The 19770-nt window shown below is 37.1% G+C and overlaps 1 protein-coding gene across 3 annotated transcripts in view; it reads left to right on the forward strand.

Annotated features, from left to right (window-relative positions):
• The first annotated feature begins 347 nt into the window (after window positions 1-347).
• NKAIN2 (sodium/potassium transporting ATPase interacting 2) overlaps window positions 348-19770 on the forward strand; it is a 1036186-nt gene continuing 1016763 nt past the window's right edge. The window contains exon 1 of one of the 3 annotated variants that reach the window (XM_003255655.3): window positions 348-750. In XM_003255655.3, coding sequence (XP_003255703.1) covers window positions 697-750 — 54 coding nt within the window. In that variant the 5' untranslated portion in view covers window positions 348-696. The remainder of the gene's footprint in view (window positions 751-19770) is intronic. The other 2 variants (XM_003255653.4, XR_004029344.1) reach the window with 2 other exon arrangements.

The raw sequence follows: 19770 nt of genomic DNA on the forward strand, positions 1-19770 counted from the left end.
GGAGGAGGATTCACATATCTGGGGGAAGGGAGGGGCAGCGCCGCTGCTGGGACGCGGCGCGGACCCGCATCATTGCGCGCAGCAGCCGCTGCAGCAGCCGCCGGGGACCGCGGAGCCCGGACGCCCCCGCTCGGCCCGCGCCCCGCTCCCCGCTCCCTGCCCCACCCCCGCCCGCCAGGCCCCGCAACGCAGGGCGCCGAGGAGCCGCGGGCTGCGCAGGGAGGCGGGCAGCGGCCCTCGCGCGCTTCTGTCGCCCCCGGAGCCGGCGCGCGGCGAGCGCAGGGCGAGCGCGCTTCGGGCGGCGGCCGCGCTGGGGGGCGTGAGGCGAGCGGCGCGGGGAGCGGCAGGGGCGAAACTTCGGGGGCCAGATGCCCGAGGGCGCGGCGGCGCTGCCAGGCTGCCGCTGCTGCCTCTGCGGGCCCCGGGAGCGTCTCCGCAGGCGGCGCTGCCCGCGGCGCGGCGTGTGCACCGAGCGAGTGAAGGTATGTGTGGCGGGCGCGGCTGGAGCTGCCGCCGCCGCCGCCGCGCCAGCAGGTCCTAATGCCTGTCACTTCCCAGGACGCTGGCAGCAGCAGCCCGGAGCCCCCGAGCCCTCGGCAGGTTTGCCTGTCCTTCCCCGCAATCTGATTGGATAAAGTGGGGGCTCGACGGTGGCCGACGTGGGACAGTCTGGCTGTGGCAGGGGTCTCGGAAACCATGGGTTATTGCAGTGGCAGGTGCACGCTTATCTTTATCTGTGGCATGCAACTGGTAAGTGACGCTTGGGTCCCCTTATTCTGTAATGTGTCTTTGAGATAGTGGGCAGGGGAGTGCAGTAAAGGGTCTGCCATTGACTAGAATGGAAGAAAAGAATAAAAGAGAAGGTGACAGATATATTGCCTATATTTAAGATGATTTCAGGGAGACGCACTCTGGGGTACAGGAGAGGTGAGCCTTTCCGTTCCCACCTATTTCTGTCCCTCTTAAGACAGTTTGGCAGGTGCGGGTTAAACTTGTCTTTAATTTCTTTAGGCAAAGCAAGGTGTAGCTCTTGTTCTTAATGCTTTGCATTCCGATTCATGTAACAACGTGATTGTCACCTACAATTTACTGTACAGGTGTTAAACAGAGAAATACGGAATTTTGGACTTTTCTTCTCCATACAAATTTTGCAGTATCTTTGTTTCTTCATAGACATTTTTTTTCTTTTATTTAAGGAAAATGTTGTCTTTAAGTATAATGCTCTAAAAAAACCACTATTTAGGGCAGATGGTATCCTTACAACAGTCTAATTTAGAAGCCACATTGAGTTTTTAAAGTATGCAGATTGAACAAAAATACTTAGGTGAACTCAGCAACACCATTGTCATAGATGGAACCAGTAACCTTTAAATCACAATTAACACAGACAATTCCAAGAAAAAAATATTCTGTCTTACATTATGCATATTATTGCTCCTGAAATAGATACTGTTGTCTGATTCTATAGGATGGAGAATTGTATGTACTTTTTGAGGAATGTTGTACAGTTGCAAAGAGGCAAGGAACCAATAATGGAAAACGTCATGTCTCTGAATTTCAATTCCCTAAGGGCAATGGAAGGAGGGTCTGAGTAGAGAGTTGAGAGGTGAAAAATATACCACTCGAAGTGGTTAATTTGAGGTAGGAGCTACTTGTTCACACTTGTCATTAAATATATTTCCTTAGAAAGTATAAATTAACTGGAATAGTCATCTACGTTTTCAACAATTGTTTCATAAAGGTTGAAGTGACTACAAGGCAGAAGATGTTTAAGTGTCCAATCAGTAAAGTGTTCAAAAGAGCAAGGATTTGCCATTGAAACTGGCAGAGGAATTCCTTAAGTGTTCTTGTTTATCAGTTGTCATGAAGCTCATGAGTGTTTGTTATTGCTGCTTTGTTTAATATTTAGCTGAAACAGTGCTTTTTGTTGTGTGTTGTCTTAGGATGTTTTTCTTTCCCATGGAAGTTATCTGATGGTGTCTATTTTGATCTGTGATTTATGCGCTTATGCACTTGGTTGTAAGACAAAGATGGAATTATAAATGTAATTTTCAGAATGTGGTAGTTTCTCAATGATGTGTAAACCAGTTTATTTTTCTGTACCACAGATTCATATAAGTTTTGCAATGAAGGATTTTTACTCTTAATAATAAAGCTAACCAGAACAATGAGGGAGTTTACTTTGTTAAACAATCCATTAGGTTAAGTCTGCCAAACTGTATAAAGGTTTTCAAAACATTCTTATTTTTATATATTATTCAGAAAAAGAATACATTTGCTGATTCACTGTGTGAAAGCATAAAACTGAGAATGAGTGGGTGTGTAGATCATTCTTAAGCTCTTTTCAATTTAAAATTTGAAAAACGTGATTTAACTTCTAATCATGTAACATAATAGGACTTTCTTATGGCAAATGTATGCACTAGGTCTATATGACATTTTGTGTGATGAATACAAACTCCTCAAGAACTTAATTTTAGAAAAGTATAAATATACCAGTAGGGAAGCTATCTATTCAAATTCTTCTAGAATGATAAAGCTAATGGTTCCTTTGTGTTTTTGTGTGCTCACATATGTGTGTATGTACACATGCTCTTGAGTACATGCATGCATCCATACATACAATGGTGTCTTGGAGAGTTGCACCATCACTTATGAAACAGAAATTCTGAATTATAATTAAGTTCTCTAACAGAATAGACGTAGCTATAATACAGAAGAGCATAATCTAAGTAAGTGTACATTGGAATCCTAAGGAGTTTTATATTCTATGAGAATCATGTGATTTTTCCCATTCAGACTTTATGTGCCATCAGGCTAATATAATTAGCAGCCATGTTAATGCAGATGCAGAACAAAAAACAAAGGACAAAGAAAATCCAATTGTTTTGATAGGGTGAAATGATCACACCTTAAAGGACCTCAGAGATTCTTGGTAATTGTTGCTTTTTGGAAATACGGTATTTGATTTTAAATAAAATAATTATTTTGCAAATTAATAGTTGCAAAGCCCTGAACTAAAAAAATAGGTGGGTGTGTATGTTTTCCTTTTGCTCTCAATAGATTTTTTAAAACTTTTTATGTCTTTGCGCTATTATGAGTAGATTGTTTTACAAATAAACCAGGTTTCTAGACTAAGTTATGACTCATGTACCATTGACTGAAATAAAAGTTAACCCAGTTTTGTTTACTTCTCAAGTGTTTAGTATGTGTTCTTGTAACATTTGGGCATCTTTTTTTTTGGTAACTGTACAGGAAAAAAGGCCAAAGAGAGTCTAAGTTAGAAACTTTATTCAGTTTCTTTATTATGTGACTTGATTAAGTTTCTGGAAACATTAATCTCCAGTCCTCTAAGCAAAGTATTTGTATTTTAAATGAACTTAAGGGAATATTTTCATCTGTACCAATTTGCAGCTAATCTTAGGAGAGGATGAGGTGGCTTTTGGTATTGTGGATATGGTGATCTCATTTAGTAAGTTGTTATCAGACCAGACACGGTGTTTTGACCATTTAACAATTGAGGGACAGAGGCAGATTCTCCAGAGACATTTACGTGTCAGAATTCTATATCTGTGCTCTAAATTAGTTAAATATATGTTTAATTTAATGTTTGGCAGACTTCAAGTATTGATAAACATATACTCTTCTCAAAAATCAGGAAATCCGTTTATAAAACAAGAAACTAGAATTCCATGCCATAGAGATTCATACAAAACTTCCATTTTATGAAAAACTGTTTCCATATATATCATAAATTAAAATCTTTGAGTTGTATGGTTATGCCAACTTCAGATTTTAGGGTGATTCCTACGTAAAGGAGTATGATCTCTGGAAACAGATTTACTCCATGTGCAGAATCCAGAGCTTAATCTCATAATCTCAAGAAGGTAATTTTCTTTTTATCATTGCTGTCCTTAATACTCAGAAACTGAAGATTTCAGATAGTAACAAAAATCATCACTGCATTTGCAGTGGTGGATGTAGTGGTATAGGACAAGAAGTTTTTAACTTCTTATTTACTATTTGTAACTTTCAGCTTGTGAAAGTTTTGGCATGTTTTCCCCAATGTTTGATTGAATCAGAGTTCTTTTATAAATGTTGAAAAAATTACTCTGATATCTCTCAGTGTGAAAAAATACGTTAAAATATGAAAGACTATAATTTAATTTAGACTGAAAGGACAGATTGTTTTCAAGTAAGGAAACTCAAAATCCCCTGTTTTGTACATTAGACCCCTGGGTGGCACAAAGCATGTCATAAACTATTGAAAGAAAGTTTAGATTTACACTCCACAGATTAACACTTGAAAAATGCCACTATTGCCATGAGCTGTATGAAATATTGTTAACTTGGAGCAGGTGCAACTAACAATTAGGTTAGTACACATTGTGTGTGCAGCTGTGTGAAGGAGTGCGTTTGAAAATTAAGAATGATCAGTTACTTTCTATCACAGGATTGCTAACCATTTTCAAAGGTACACATTTTTTTTTGTGTCGTGAGTGTAGACTAAATTAAAAACAATTTTATTATAATTATGGAATACTTCAGTGATCGTGATTTTATGCAGCGTTCATAACCATGTGCTATCTTATTACTTTTTAGAAAATAAAGCATTGCCGTGAAGTAGCTTGAAAAGTGCAGATAGAATCTTATGATATTCCTAGTATACTTCTGACAAGTTTGACCATTCTTCAGAAGTTTATAACTTTATCTGCCACAAAACTTCCTGGCTCAGAGAATCTTAACTTTTTAGCATTCAGATGCCATTGATGATAACATCTTGAAGTTGTTAACAAAACTTATTCATGAAGAAGACTGAAAATCCCCATACAATACTTTAGAAACTTATCATGTAAAAATATGTTGAGTTTGCTAAGTTTTAAAATGATAACTTTCTTCTTTTTAAATGTTTTCTATTTATGCATCCTGAATATTGTTGCATATGGTTTTGTTTTTAATTTATTCTCACTGTAATTCAGCACTACTCTTCTCTGCCTTATGTATACCAAGGGATACCTAGAAACTTCTTCCAGTGTCCAACTCTTGTTTCTTTGTTCACAAAGCAGGTAGCGACTTATTTTCTTGAATACAGCTAAAGTTTCAAAAAGTCAACCCATGTGGAGCTGTTCTCCTGCTTTCTCAGATAAAGGCTTGGATGGGCAGCATTTTTTCTGCAGAGTGCCAGAGTCATCTCTGGCATGGGGCCCGTATGTGGGTAATGACCCAGAAATGCAAATGTGCTTTGCTACCTCCTTTCCCTCTGATGCTGCTTTACTTTGAGGTCAGATTCTCTACTTGCCCAGTCAGGAATTTCAGAATGGAAGTCAGGGATTCCTTAAAATAGGAAGTCTTTATTTTTTGTTTTTTATTTTTAATATGTGTGTGGTTGAGAGAAATAAAATCTGAGAGACAGGAACATATTTTAACATTTCTATGTTGATCCTGGAAATATAAATACAAAAGTTAATGGCACCAATTGCATTAAGTATTTGTATATACAGATAATGCCTAAAATTCCAAAGGTTGTATTTCAATTATGTTATTTGGTAGAATTTCAAACAGCGCGGTATCATTTTTTCATAAGCAGTTTTGAAACTAATATTGCTATTAATGGAAATTACCCTATTTCCAATAACACACAAATGTCAGAAATGAAACACACACATAGGAAAAATATTTGTTTCCCGTTTTTTTTTCTGATATAATGAACTCTTCTGATTTTTGTTATTTTTTTCCCCTCATGGAAACTTGATCGTTGTTTATTTTCAATATAATAAAATACATAAGCCATCAAGATACAATGTATGTAGGGCTACCTTTTTTCATAACAATGATAGAATAAGTACTCTATTTATTCCTAATTTCTAAGGATGGAAATAAACTTATCTGAAGCATCTGTTCTTACCATTCCCGAGAAATTAAAGCACATTTAAAAATTATGAAAGAACAAGATAAACTTAAAAATAATTTTCTTTCTCCAGGTTATGGTAGAAATGAAATTTATAACTTGGTTTTCTCTTCTTTTAGTATTTCAGGAGTTCATATTTTGTAATACTCCTGTGCACATGTGTGCACGTAATAAATTTGTTATGCTTTTTCTTTTGTTAAAAAGTATTTCAGTTGTGTTTAGATCTAAAATGCTCAATATATAAAGAAATTACTAGCTTCATCTTCCTGAAATAAGTATTTTTCTTTTCCCTTGAATTATAAATCAGGCACTGGGTCTAGCTTATAGGAATATTCTAAGATTTAATCTTATGCAGGTATATACTCTTTGTTTTTCCAACCTGAAATAAGAATAAGGTGACTTCAAAAGCTTTTAATTTTTACCCTTTCAGCTACTTGTGGATCACATGCTAACTTGATCCCTGTAAAAACTCCTTGAAATGCTACATATAAACTGATTTTTATGTGCATTTTGAAATGAATAATTTTTTGATTTCATGCATTTTTAAATAATTTGTTATGCATTTAAAATCTGGTTTTATAAAATAATAATGAAAACTATTATTTATTGGAAGCTTGTTCTTGGCTAAATATGTTCCCCCCCACCCACTGAATCCTCTCTGGTAATCCTATGAGGTAGGTAATAGATATTAATATCCTCACTTTACCAGGGAGGAGATGGAGACCTTGAAACGTTAAGCTGTGTTTTTAAGTCATCCTCTTAGTAAGTAGAGAAGCTTGGATTCAAACCCCGGTCTGTCTGAATCTCAGCCTGACTCTGAATCTGTGCCACACTGCATCCCTTCCATGTAAAATAAAACTATAGCAGCCTCTCATGTTTGTTCTACTAAAGAAAGTAAGTACCTACCTACTAATTCCTTAGTGACCCATTAGTCAACACCTAGGTTTAGAGAGGTGGGGTTGATTGATATCAGGCTACTGTCCAAACCTGACCGACTTAGGTAATCTTGGGGTTTGACAACTATGAGCAGCTGGTATATGGACTAGAGAATAAAAGGGCAGAAGGGGAAGCTCCCCACTGCAGAGCAAGTATCCATTGCTGTTCTCATGCATTTGGGCCAACTTTTGACAGATAACCATGAAATAGGGTCTTGGAAATTTGATATGTAAGCTTAAAATGTATTATATGGAAAGAAAAAATATATCCATTTTTTAAAAATCCAGCTCTTTTTAAAACCACTCCTTGATGAATGGCCAGTGCAGTGCACAGTATTGTTATTTGCCTGTTTTTTGTTTGTTTGTTTGCTCGTTTGTTTTTTACATGCTCCAAATCCTAAATTCATCCAGACCACCATTGACTAATAATATTTGCCATTATTATTGTACTTGGGAAGAAATAGAGTAAATATGTTATTTAAGATATGTATTGAATATGCTTGAACACATTTTGAACCTGAGTGTGCATCAGAATCTCCTGCAGGATTTTTAAACGTAGATTTTTGGGCCCTCCGCTAGAGTTTCTGACTGCAGAGGCCTGGGCTAGGACCAGAGAATTTGTATTTCTAAGGAATTCCCAGATGATACTGATGTTGATGATCAGACACCAAATTTTCAGAACTACTGGCCTAGAATATGTGTCTTCACCTAATGGTGTTACAAGAGAACGTGAACCTATTTTTGAAATTCTTCAATCCAACTAGATAATTAACTAAATTCTTCCTATGGCCTTCTACTGATGTGAAAGAAAACTTTTCTTCAGGACCTATTTCTGACTTTTAGCTTAGTTCTATTCAGAAGTTTAAACAGGAGAAATGCAAGGTCTTTCCAGCGCGTTTGTGTCTTTGCAATGAATTGAAATATAGAAGAATCTGAAAGCAAGCACCCTCATGTCTGGTAATGCTAGAACAGAATTGGATCCTTCACCTGCCTTTCTTTACTAGCCTAGCCACTCATTAGGGTAAGCATAGCGCTGGGGTGGGGGTTGGGGGGTGGGGGAGAGAGGGAGAGAGAAAGAGAGAGAGAGAGAGACTGAAAAAGTACTGGGCTAATTTAGAAGCTGGATTTTAATATACTGAGAGAGACAGAGAGAGAGAGAGAGAGAGACTGAGAAAGTACTGGGCTAAGTTAGAAGCTGGATTTTAATATACCAAGGAGTCTAGTGCTTCTGTATTGGGTGACTAAATAACTATGACTTTGCTTGAGACATTTATATTTCTGGGTGCTGTTTCCTCGTTTGAAAAATAGGGCAAATAATTCCTGACCTATTTACCCTATAGAATAGGAGTATCTAGGGGAGATAATATGCTTAAAGTTAACATCTTTACAGTTTTAATGTTTTAACCTTTCAGAACAGTTCATCTAGTGAGCCCAGGAGTAGTTATAGGGATGTTTATGGCCAGTGGCCCTAGTTAGAACAACTGGGTTTTTTTCGTAGAATCATTTTTTTCTTCACCCACCTATAAATTTTGTGAGGCTTTATAAATAATTAAAACACTAGGTACAGGTAGTTTGAACTAGATAATATGCTATGTGCCTGATACACCTACTTTAAGTATTCATTAAAATGAAACTTGGATTTTACAAACAAGTCAACATTGTTATTCAGGCCAGTATTTCTAAAACTGTGTTCTGTGGACACTAGTTCAGCAAGTCATTCTACTGAGCAAGAACTCTTATGCCCCCCACTGCCCCCACCCTCAAGGGTCACAGTGCGTATTAGCATATTCGCAGCTACAGGAAGTCCTGCACTAAACCTCTGCTTAATTCCATTTAACTCAGCAAATATTTACAGAGTGCTTGCAGTGAACCAAGAAATGTCTTTTTCTGATATCCCCTATTAATCTTCCATGGAACTAGCATTTTCAGCAATACTTTTCAGTGAAATATTACTCCAGGCTAATGATGCAGTCTACAAGTTAATATTCAGTGATTGCCTAAACAATGTTTAAAGGTTAAGAATTCAGTACAGAAACTCAACTGATTAAGCAGATATCTAACAAATAATGCATAAAGATATTTAAGAATATAGAATATTATCAAGTTATTAAAACAAATGAATAGAAACTTGTTTTCAGGTGCTTGGCTATTTTATATTATATATGTTCACTTGAATTTCTTGAAATTATGTTTCAGACACTAAAATCAGAACCCTTAACTGAAGCCCAATCAAGTCCAATTGCTGATGTTGCAGAGGTTGACATGTTGCAGTAGTTTTGGAACTTCTGATATTTAGAACTCCAGAACACCTTGGAGAGGGCATTTGCAGAAGCACTTTCTTTTTAAGGCAGTGGATGAGGAGCAATGTCTGTATCCTACATCTCTAAGCAGGCTAGCTTTTCCAGCATCTCAGCCTACATATTTGCCTTAGGCGGGGGAGTGGTGAAGAGTCCTCATATTGACTTTTGTTTTTTAATCAATGCATTACACTCTAAAACAGTAACACATTTAAAACCCCCAACAATGTTGCATTCTTTGGAAACAAATGAGTCTTAGTTTGAAATGGAGGAATCAAATTGGTACACCCTACTCTTAACAGAAGTCTTTGTGTGCATCTGTATTATTCTAATTACACAACAGAATAAGGAGATATTTCAAATCCTTTAACTGACAGCTGTGTATCAAATGATGGAAGGGTCTATGTTACATGTGAACTGTTCGGTGGTAGGGAATTCATAGTATCCTAACCTACACGGGCTTGTAGCCATAAGAGATATACAAGGTGGATCACCCAGAGTATTATTTGTATTATGGTCTCTGACACCACTTGGAAACAAAAGCTGTAAGAACCTCTGCAAGCTACAATGAGAAGAGAAAATTATACTGGGGTGGAGTTCTGCCTTCTGTGGTCTTGGCCCCTGGAGAAGGGCTGTGCTGATTGTCCCAGGGTTGAGCACTTCTTTTGTTATGGCACCTGCAGTGGTGGAAGGCACCTTGATCCTGGGAATCATAATTCTTCCCGGTGGGCATAGTGATTCTGACCTCACTCTCTTGTTAGTCTATAAACTAGAGATAAGGTACCCTGTAAGAGATGATTGCTTTGAAGTGCAGGGATGATTTTAGGGTTTGTGGATATGTTTACCCCTAGTTATTGGAAACTGTTATAGAATTACATATTTGAAGGCTTTTAGAAACTATTGTAGATTTGGCCAGGTGTGGTGGCTCATGCCTGTAATACCAGCACTTTGGGAGGCCAAGGCTGGTAGATCACCTGAGGTCAGGAGTTCGAGACCAGACTGGCCAACACAGCAAAATGTCATCTCTACTAAAAATAACAAAAATTAGCGGGGCATGGTGGTGCGTGCCTGTAGTCTCAGCTACTCAGAAAGCTGAGGCATGAGAACTGCTTGAACTCGGGAGGCAGAGGTTGCAGTGAGCCAAGATCATGCCACTCCAGCCTGGGCAACAGAGTGAAACCCCATCTCAAAATGTTGATTTGATGATACATAGGTGGTATATAAAGAGCTCTGGACCTTTTTTTTTTTGTCTTTTTTCTTTTTAAATAAAACTTGCTCACAACTTTAGTGATTAGTGAACCTATAGCCTGAGATTTTCTCAAATATTGGAGCAATGTATAAGATTATGAGTTTCTTACCTTTATCAACAGGAATTAATGGAGTTTCATTTTTGACCATGTTTTATAAAATGTGGTTCCATTTTATTCACCCAAAGGATAGTAAATTACAGCTGTTCAGTAGTATTTATGAGTTTGCCTTTTCTATGCACCTGGAATTAAAGGCTTCTTTCATTTTCCTACAAGGCAGGGGGTGGAGGGAAGGGTGGAACTCCTGAATGTCTAACAGTTCAGAAGCAGTTAAGTACTATTCTACTTAAAACAATGTTTTAAAATTCATTGTGAGTTGGAATCTACAATAAATTGAATTAATGAATGAATTCATAGATTACTTTTCTTAAGAACATATTTCTGGTTGTATCAAAAATGTTCCTGGGAAGTTTCACAGGCTCTTAGAGATATAGGGCAATGCATTTTCAGTTTACCATTTTATAGACTGTCCTGGAATAGATTTATTTTTATTTAGAAAAGCTGCCTTAAAAATCAGGCAAATAGCATAAGTTCAGTTTACATTTAGTAAATATAAATCTTGCAACAACAATATTTGGTGACATTTAATTATATTCCTCTTTTATTAAAATCCTTAAGGGAGACCTGTGGTTTTCACTTTCTTTTCATAAGAAAGAAGTGTTAATGATCACTCTGTTACTGTACCTACCTTTACTCACACTCTGTTAAGTACCTTAAACTCATGTCATATTTTTTCCCTTACATTGAGAGAAATAAACCCCAATGAATTTTTTTTGAAGTTTACATAGTGATTTGATGCAAACTTTATACACAAACTAGGGTCGTTGCATATTTCCTACTGGTAGGCCCATCTTTTAATTTAGTCTTTCATAATGTGAATAAAAATGTTACATGCAATGGATGAAGAGCCAGATGTGCAGGTCTGCTCTGGCTGTTGGGAGATGAAGACCCTGGAAAACATTTGCCCGGAATGGTTCTTAGCCTGCAGTGCCGTGTTGCAGTCATGATCATTTAAAAGTGAATGAAGTAATGAATGAATAGTGGGAGGAAATTAAGTAATTACTAAATCAGCTTCATCAAGTAGGATTTATGAAATGTCCACATATGAATAGCATAATGAACATGTGCTGAATAAATTAAGTGTGTGTTTCTACCGTTTGGCAATTAGGATATGATGTAACTGAAAAGAATGTCAAGCCATGTTTCTATTGTAAATCTAGTATCTAGTGGTTTTAATAATTCAAGATTAGTTTAAATTGCAACCTGTTCTTTATCATTTATTTATTTATTAAGCCATATTACTTACTTATTATGCTAGAAGCTAAACATGTTTTACTGTCTTTCATTCATTGTGTACTATAAAATCACATTTATACTTACTGTAAATAAGATCAATTTTGGTGAGACATAAATGTGGATGTCTGGGTCATTTTGCCCCATTTTAAAGTGTTAATTCACATAAGTTTAATTCATATTGTCTAGTATTTAATGCATTTGATGCAACATTACTTCCAAGGGTTTTGTTAGAACATAAATAATGAAGTTAATTTTGTCTTTATTTTTCATATCTCTAGAGCAGTAGTTTTGAATGTTTTTTGTTTGTTTTTAGTTTGTTTGGCATGGAATCTTGCGAATCTGATAAAAGCTATTAACTCTCTTACCAGAAAAATGGGCTTCAAAAATTTGTGAACTCAATCTATGAAACTTAGATGAATTTTTTTTTGTCTGCCATTTCATGAAGAGCTTCTGCTTATCAGCAATTCTGATTCAGTTACTTTGAGCTCAGGAGACATTTAAGAGATTATATACATACTTGATACATACAATTATATATTGTAAAGATATACATGTGTGTATATAGTGTGCAAGTGTGTGTGTGTGTGTGTGTATAACGCAAAATTTGAGAAGCCAGGAGTAGAGTTGGGGAGTAGAACCAAACTGACCTCTGTCAAGGAGATTAAATGTGGCATGTGGATATACCCTTAATATAGGGCAGCATGATAAGAACTTAAGAGAATTAAGAATAAAATACAAAGGAAATTTACGGGAAGGATTAGTTATCTCCTCATAGGTTGATCAAACAATATATGGGGGCCTAGTATACGACAGGGAGGATTTCTATAGCTAGAGATTGCAGAAAAGAGTATCCCAGGTGGAAGAAATGATGGTAGTAGAAAGGTGAGAATGAAAGAATATGTGTGGGACAATGAAAGATCCAGATGAATGGCATGTAGGGAAGAATTGTGAGGTGACTCAGGGAACGGAAGGGATAGGAGTCTGGTTTAGTCTGGTTCATGGAGGAACTTGAGCTCCTTGGAAGGAGTTTGGGACCTTACAGAATAGGATATAGGTCTATAGGTATCTGTAGAGGTTAATCATCAAGGTGCATGTCCCAGTGCCCTAAGTAGAATAAGAAACAATACAATGTGAGAGTGAAGGCTTGAGGTTTGGAGCAAGTCCTGTGGGGAATGTGAGGGCAACGTAGTAATAAATTAAAAGATTGCTAAACTGCTTCAAAGTCCCTGATGAAATTAGGTGGCAAGCATTTGTAAGAGAACCAATTATTTCTCCAACAGTACCCAACTTTCTAAGAATTGGAATGAAAAAGCAGAAAATGGAAGTTGCAGGGCTTTTGAGAGCTCTAAGATGACAGTGAGAATAAAATGTCTGAGCACAGGTAGGTGTGGGTGGGAAACCATGCTGTCAGAATGGGAATGGGTAGTTAGATGATTGAAATGCCAGGCAAACATTTGAGAATAAGGAGGTGGGTACAGCAGAAGTGAGACAATAGAAGAGGTGAGAGGTAAGGTGGTGGTGGTAAGAGACAAGGACAGAAGTCTAGATCTTGAAGAGGAACACTTCCTGGATGACGCAAGGCCCTTGATTGGCCACCTAATTGGTAGAGGGTCTAGTTATTGAGAAGGATAGGAGGCAATGAAGCTCAGCTGTTAGAAGAATCATCATTGTACATTTTGGTTTTATTAAAGATGCTTGGAAATAAGAGACCTAAGAGGAACACAGTGAGGAGAGAAAAATATTGTTCTGGGGGTTGTACATACTGGTGAGAGTTTGGGGAGAGTTTGGTGTAAGCAGATGAAAGGAGCTGGAACAGAATGATGTTTAGGGAAAGTCTGGAGACAACTGGATGGTGGGGGATGATTTTGGAGGAATAGAAATGTTTGTTTAATGAATATGTGAATGGAGTGATTATGGAAAGAGTAAGTTAGGCTTCAGGCAAAGCATTTTTCTCAATGTTCACAACATTGCCATTTTGGAATGATAATGATAATTATTTGTTGTGAGGAGCTGCATAGTGTATTATAGAATGTTTAGCAACAACCCTGGCCTTTATACACTAGTTGGAGTAGCATACGCCCCGTTGTGACAACCAAAGTGTCTCTAGATTTTGTCAAGATTGCAAAATAGTCCCTTTGTCGAGATCCTCCGAGCTAATGCAAAGAGCTGGAAAGAGCACTTAGAAATAACAGGACACTTTCTTCATCTTAGAGTTTGAATTGTCCAGAGGGCAGCTAAGGAGATTGTGAAGGGAAAGACCAGACTGGAGCCTGACGGTTGCAGACCCGTGAGAGTCATGCTCCTTATCCTGAGGCCCATGTCAGAATCATCTGGAGTTTTCAAAGATGTCAACACCAGAGCCCCTTCCTCCATCCCCTCGACTTATGCAAACGGAATCTTCAGGGAGGCAACCCAGCCATGTAGCCATTTTGAAAACTCCTTAGATTATTGTGGTGTGTTTCTAAGCCAGTGGTAAATGAGGAGAGCAGGCACGTGAATAGTGGGTATGAAGGCATGGGGAAAAAACAGGATGAAAGTAAAAGAAGATTGGAAGGTAGGTTGAGACATACATTAGGAAAGGGGGTTGCTGAATAAGCATTTGTGGGAGTATTGACTGGAGAGGCAATGTTGAATCTAGATTTATTTGAAAGCTACTTTTTATGGTCAGTTATGTACTCAACCAAGCCTTCAGTATTCTTGGCTGTTTTACTCAGTTTAGTTTGAGCCAGGTGGATTTCATCTAAGATTCAGTGAATGTCACCTTTCTTTTAGTGCCAGTAAAAACTGCAGATGAATATTTGACACTTTTAATTTGTCTTCTCCCAGATGCAATATTCTGTTAAAAAAAAATATGCATATAGTATATGTTTCTTCATGAAATGTCTTAAAAAGATTTAAGATAGGAATGCATATTAATTTTCAGATGTATAATTATTGTTGACATGCAGGGCAAACATGTATTTCTGAATGAAGAAGTTTTAGGTCCAAGTATGAGTTTTTAATTCAATAAAATATTTGGATAAGAGTTAAGAACAATATGATTATAAATTTAAAAATTATTTTTTAGACTCTAACAAATTTTAAAACTTCTTATGGAAACACACACACACACACACACAGGAATCATAATCAGGAACTTCTGTTTGAAATAATATTAAGCTATTAACATTTTTTAGGTGATCCCAAACCCAAGAATGTTCAGCAAGAATTTTAATATTTGATATCCTAATTCACCAGAAGGCCCGGTTATTGCCAAAGAAGCATAATAAAACAGCAGAGATTTATCTTTTTAAATTATCCTATCTGCTGTATAATTTTGCTTGATCCAATTTGATTTCTTTCGGTAACACTTTTTTGGTGGACTCTAATTTGCATGCCTGGAGAAAGGGGAGTAAATTACAAGACTTCTTGAAGGTCTTTTTAACTTGATGGTTTTATGATTAAATCTTGCATCTTAAATTGCCCTTCTCTGGAAGAACCAGGCAGGCATTTCCGGCTTCATTTTTGTGTAGAGGAAATTCATATATCACCTCATGTGTTTTTCTCTAAGAAAGAACCAGACAAAATAGCAGTAATAGAGGCAAAACAAACAAACAAAATGTTATAAACTTAGAACTAAATGTAGATGAGGCTTATCTTATTTGCCGTTCTCCAAGGATGTACTTGGGTCCACTGAAAGTCCAGGTAAGTGGAAAGGTGTGTGTTTGTTTGTGTGTGTGTTAAGTGGGTGTAGGATGTGTAGGATGGGAGCAAAGGGGGAATGAAAATGATACCGCTCATAGGTGTTAACTTCGTCAGGTGTTCTGGCTATATGTGAGAAGAGGAAAGTGGGTTAACTCAGAATACATTCTTTATTTCTTAGTATATTGCTCTTCTGGATGTGGTAGGTTTTCAACAGGTCTCGTTAATAGATAATCTGCAGTGCTCAGGGTGAAAAGCAGGAGTCTTCCATCTGAATGCCTCAGGAATAGTATCAATGCAGAATGAAATACAGACAGAGATTGGAGAAAGACTACTGTATTCAGTTGAAGCCAGTGGAAGTTTAGGTGGGCCCGATTGCAATTATCCCCCACTGGAATTTAGCCAGGGCACACATTAGTGCATGCTACTTTCTGTCTAGCCTAATTAAAGGATTGTTGAGAACTGACAAAGTTGGCTGACTTGCAAAAGTCAGTGCTTGCTAAAACTTGTAAGTTATAAGTACTTAACAATATGACCTGATTTTTATGCTGAGGTCATCTTATTAATTAAAGTTTTCCAATCATCTAATTAGAAAATACAGTCTGAACTGAGTCTGGAGGATTCTGAGTCTTACTTGCTAATTTAAAGAAAAGTGGAAGGAAGAAGAACAGCTCCCAATTAAAGCAATGCAATGGAAAGCTGGTTTTGGACATGCCCTTGGAGATGCCCCATACCAGCAGGGTAATTATTTAGGATGCACTTCCAGTAAAGAGATGTTAAAGGGACACCAGTGAGTAGCTTTTAAAAGTAGAAATCTGTGCCAGTCCCCAAATTAACTCTTGGACTAGAATGGAAAGCTGGAAAGCATGACCAGCACTACAGATTTATGAGAAAGAGTTTGCTCATTGCTTCAGAAGTTATGCTTGATTTTTTCAGCTCCAATAGTACTTTCTTAAAATAGAGGAACGAAAAGAGCAGTTTGATAATGTTGGTATATTTTAGGTGATAACCTGACACTTTAAAAAAGGTAGATAAAATTCTCTGTATTTTCTAAAGATAAGGTCCTGGAACTGAGATGTCACATTTAAGTCCTTAATAGCCTCGAATTTAGTTGTCATCAGTGTCCTTATAATAATACCAGGCTAGAGCAGTACTGCATTCAAAATAAAAATCTTTCAAAACACTCCAATCAACATCTGCTATGTGCCACCCACTGGACTAAGCAGAAAGTATTAAAAGAAGGACAAAAAGGATGTGGCCAATGCAAAGCATACATTGATTAGTGTGTATATGGCAGTTCACTAGTTACTCAAAGTTTCTGATTCTCCTGCTTACATAGCTAAATGAACTCTTAGTGTTTATATATAGGCACTAGAAAATGCACTATTGGGACAGAGAAGAAAATAAATTATTTCTTTATGATGAAATTAAAAGGACAGAAGATAACTTTTAATTTTTGTTGGAGATTTTTAAATAAGATGGCTGTATTATAAGTGGCCTTGATCAGTTCTGTAGGTGCATGTTTGTAGATGCACTTCCCAGTAATGTGGCAGCAACAGAGGAGAGTGTAGTGGAACCAGTATGCTCCCTCTGCCTTTCCATGCTGACCATCCAGATGCTTTACAGATGAATAAGTGAAGCCAGGATCTAGGTGGTTGTGCCAGACCAGAATCTCTCCTTGCCAGCCATTCTGTAGATCATAAGTGGAGATCATAGGTTGACCAGAAGTATATTTATTTATGTATCTTGTAACTGAATTGAATTTCTTAAAATTTGATACTTGCTTGAAATTAATTGGGATATTGTTGCCAACATTTTGCTATTTAGCCGTACCCCTCAACGCTTTTGATTTTGTTTAAAGCCTATAGGAAAATGCTACCTAACTTAAAACTTAAAACTTAAAATATTACTCATCCATTCTTCTGTAAGATACTTACAAATAAGACATGTCAAGTTAAAATTGCAGTTTTAGGCCTCATTCAAGAAACAATTAGAATGAATATATCACAAACCATATGGGGGAAAACACTTTAGCTCTTTCACAATGAATTGCCCTCAGAAACAAAGCAGCTGATGGTTTACACCAAGGACATTGATCAGGATTCATTTGGGCTGTTGCTATTGTGTTTTAATGAGTAACATTACATGCCAGCCAATCACATGTCACTAGATCATTATACAAATTGAGAGTTTGGAAGAGTATAAAAAACGCTGACCTGAAAGGGGAATTCTGTAGAAGTGAGATGTAGCCACTGGATATTTACATATATTTATCATTCATTTTTCTTGTTGTTGAGAAATTGAAATAACCCTTTAATGAAAATGGCTCCTTCATATTGTCTCTCACTATTTTAGATCAGGCACCTTATTTTTAGTTTGGAGAATGAGAGCAGCTGGTGTCAGGCCAGGTGCTGATAGTACTAATGTTGATGTAAGATGCTGCTCAAATGGACAGTGCAAAGGGAATCATTGTCCCTTGATTTGATCATGCTGGCTCTAAAATTTATTTTTTGATTTGGCATTTGACTTTGCATTATACTCAGAGAGCTGGAAATCACAAAGCCGTGCAGCTGCAGAGTATATCTAGATATAGACCCTGTAACATTACCTCATAAACCCAGCACTCAGTATTAGCAGTCTTTGTAAATGGAAGAATTCTGTTCTGTAACAAAAGGTAGTATTTTTCTTTATACTGTGAGGGAGGCCTATAGTTTGAAACCACTGTGGGTGTGTGGAGGGAGAAGCGGGGGCCAAGGGCTGGAGCAAGGAGTGTGGCTGTGGGAGGATGAGGGAGCCGTGAAGTTCAAAAATACTGTTGGCTTTTAAGGTCTCCATGACCCTTGAATATGGGTATGAGTAAAGTGATTTTAGAATCTAAGAAGATTTCAAATATTTTTCTTAAAGCTAGTAAGAGTAGAAGGGGATGGATTGTCTGAAAATCTGAAAAACCAGAAGTCAATTATTATGCACACACAGCTAATTGAATTTGAATACTTTTTCTTTTCAGCATCCATTTTTATATTGATGATTTTTCCCTTTAGAATGAGAAAATATGATTCAGATTAAATAATCACTTAACATAAAAACATAAATTAACTCTTTCAAACCTTATGTGGAATTAAGAACTAAAGAACTATTGCTTAGGAAGTATTAATTTGAACTTTGTGGCCACATTTAATGAGATAATGTACTATACCCAGGTAAGTGATTTACACAAATGCCAGAATTCTTTGCACTCGGATGACTGTTAAAAAAAATAACTCCCAGTTTTCTGACAACTAATTTGTTATGCCTTGTTTGTGTCCTCTTCTCTTTGCACTTCCTAACATTGGACATTTCCGAAGGCCTAGTTCTTTATTTGCTATTCGTCTTTAAGTTTTGCTATTAGAATTAAACATTCTGGAGTTGATAAGCCAGTTGGTTAATAAATATTTATTGGAAACACACAGTTGGACATTTACAGAGCCTGGTATTGTGGAATACAAGGAAATAAGATACAATAAGGAGTTTTCCATGTGGTTAGCAATATTAGAATGCTTAGACTATCTTAGGGAGTTTCACTGATGTGGTCGGTCTAGTTGAGTATTAAAAAATGGGTAACATTTACATGGTTTAAATCAGAGTTTAGAAGGGAGGCATGAGACTGGGTTTATGGGAGACATGATCCTCCCATTTAGATTGAAGTATTTTGGGAGGTGTAGTGGGGTTGTGAAAGAATAGCGTTGGGTAAGATGATGGTTTTTTAGAGTATAATGTTTATGAGAGCTTAGCTGCTGGAATCTGATTCTCAAATCTTGTCTCCAAAATTCCTGTGACTTTGCACAAATTATTTCTCTATGCCTCAATTTCTTAATCTGTAATAGTATTTACTTCAGAGAGCTGTTGGAAGAATTTGAGTAGTTAATGCATATAAAATGTTCAGAATGGTCACTTAGAACGTAGCACTCCATAAATGATATTTTTTGACATTATGAAGAGTTTTGAAATCTAGCAAAAGAGTTTAAATTTTATGTGATAAGTAACATACAGCCAGGATAAATTCCTTATTATATAGTACCATGTTCAAAGCAGCATTTAAGGAAAAGTAAGTAGAAAATAGAGGACCAATTCAAATGGAGGAGGCTGGGGTCAGGAAGACCACCTGCTAAGCTGTAGTATTCGGAAATATCAGGTTTTAAGTTAATGAGAAGCTAGGATAATAGCTACAACAAATATAATGATTAATAAAACCAAAGCCTGTATTTTCTTTACAAAACACTTTTGACATAACAGTACGTCCTGGATACAACAGTATCTCTAATTTGGAGATAAAGAAGTGGAAACTTAGTGCTGCCTTCTATCATTGT

Source organism: Nomascus leucogenys, chromosome 3, assembly GCF_006542625.1.
Source record: "Nomascus leucogenys isolate Asia chromosome 3, Asia_NLE_v1, whole genome shotgun sequence".
NCBI classification, from domain to species: domain Eukaryota; kingdom Metazoa; phylum Chordata; class Mammalia; order Primates; family Hylobatidae; genus Nomascus; species Nomascus leucogenys.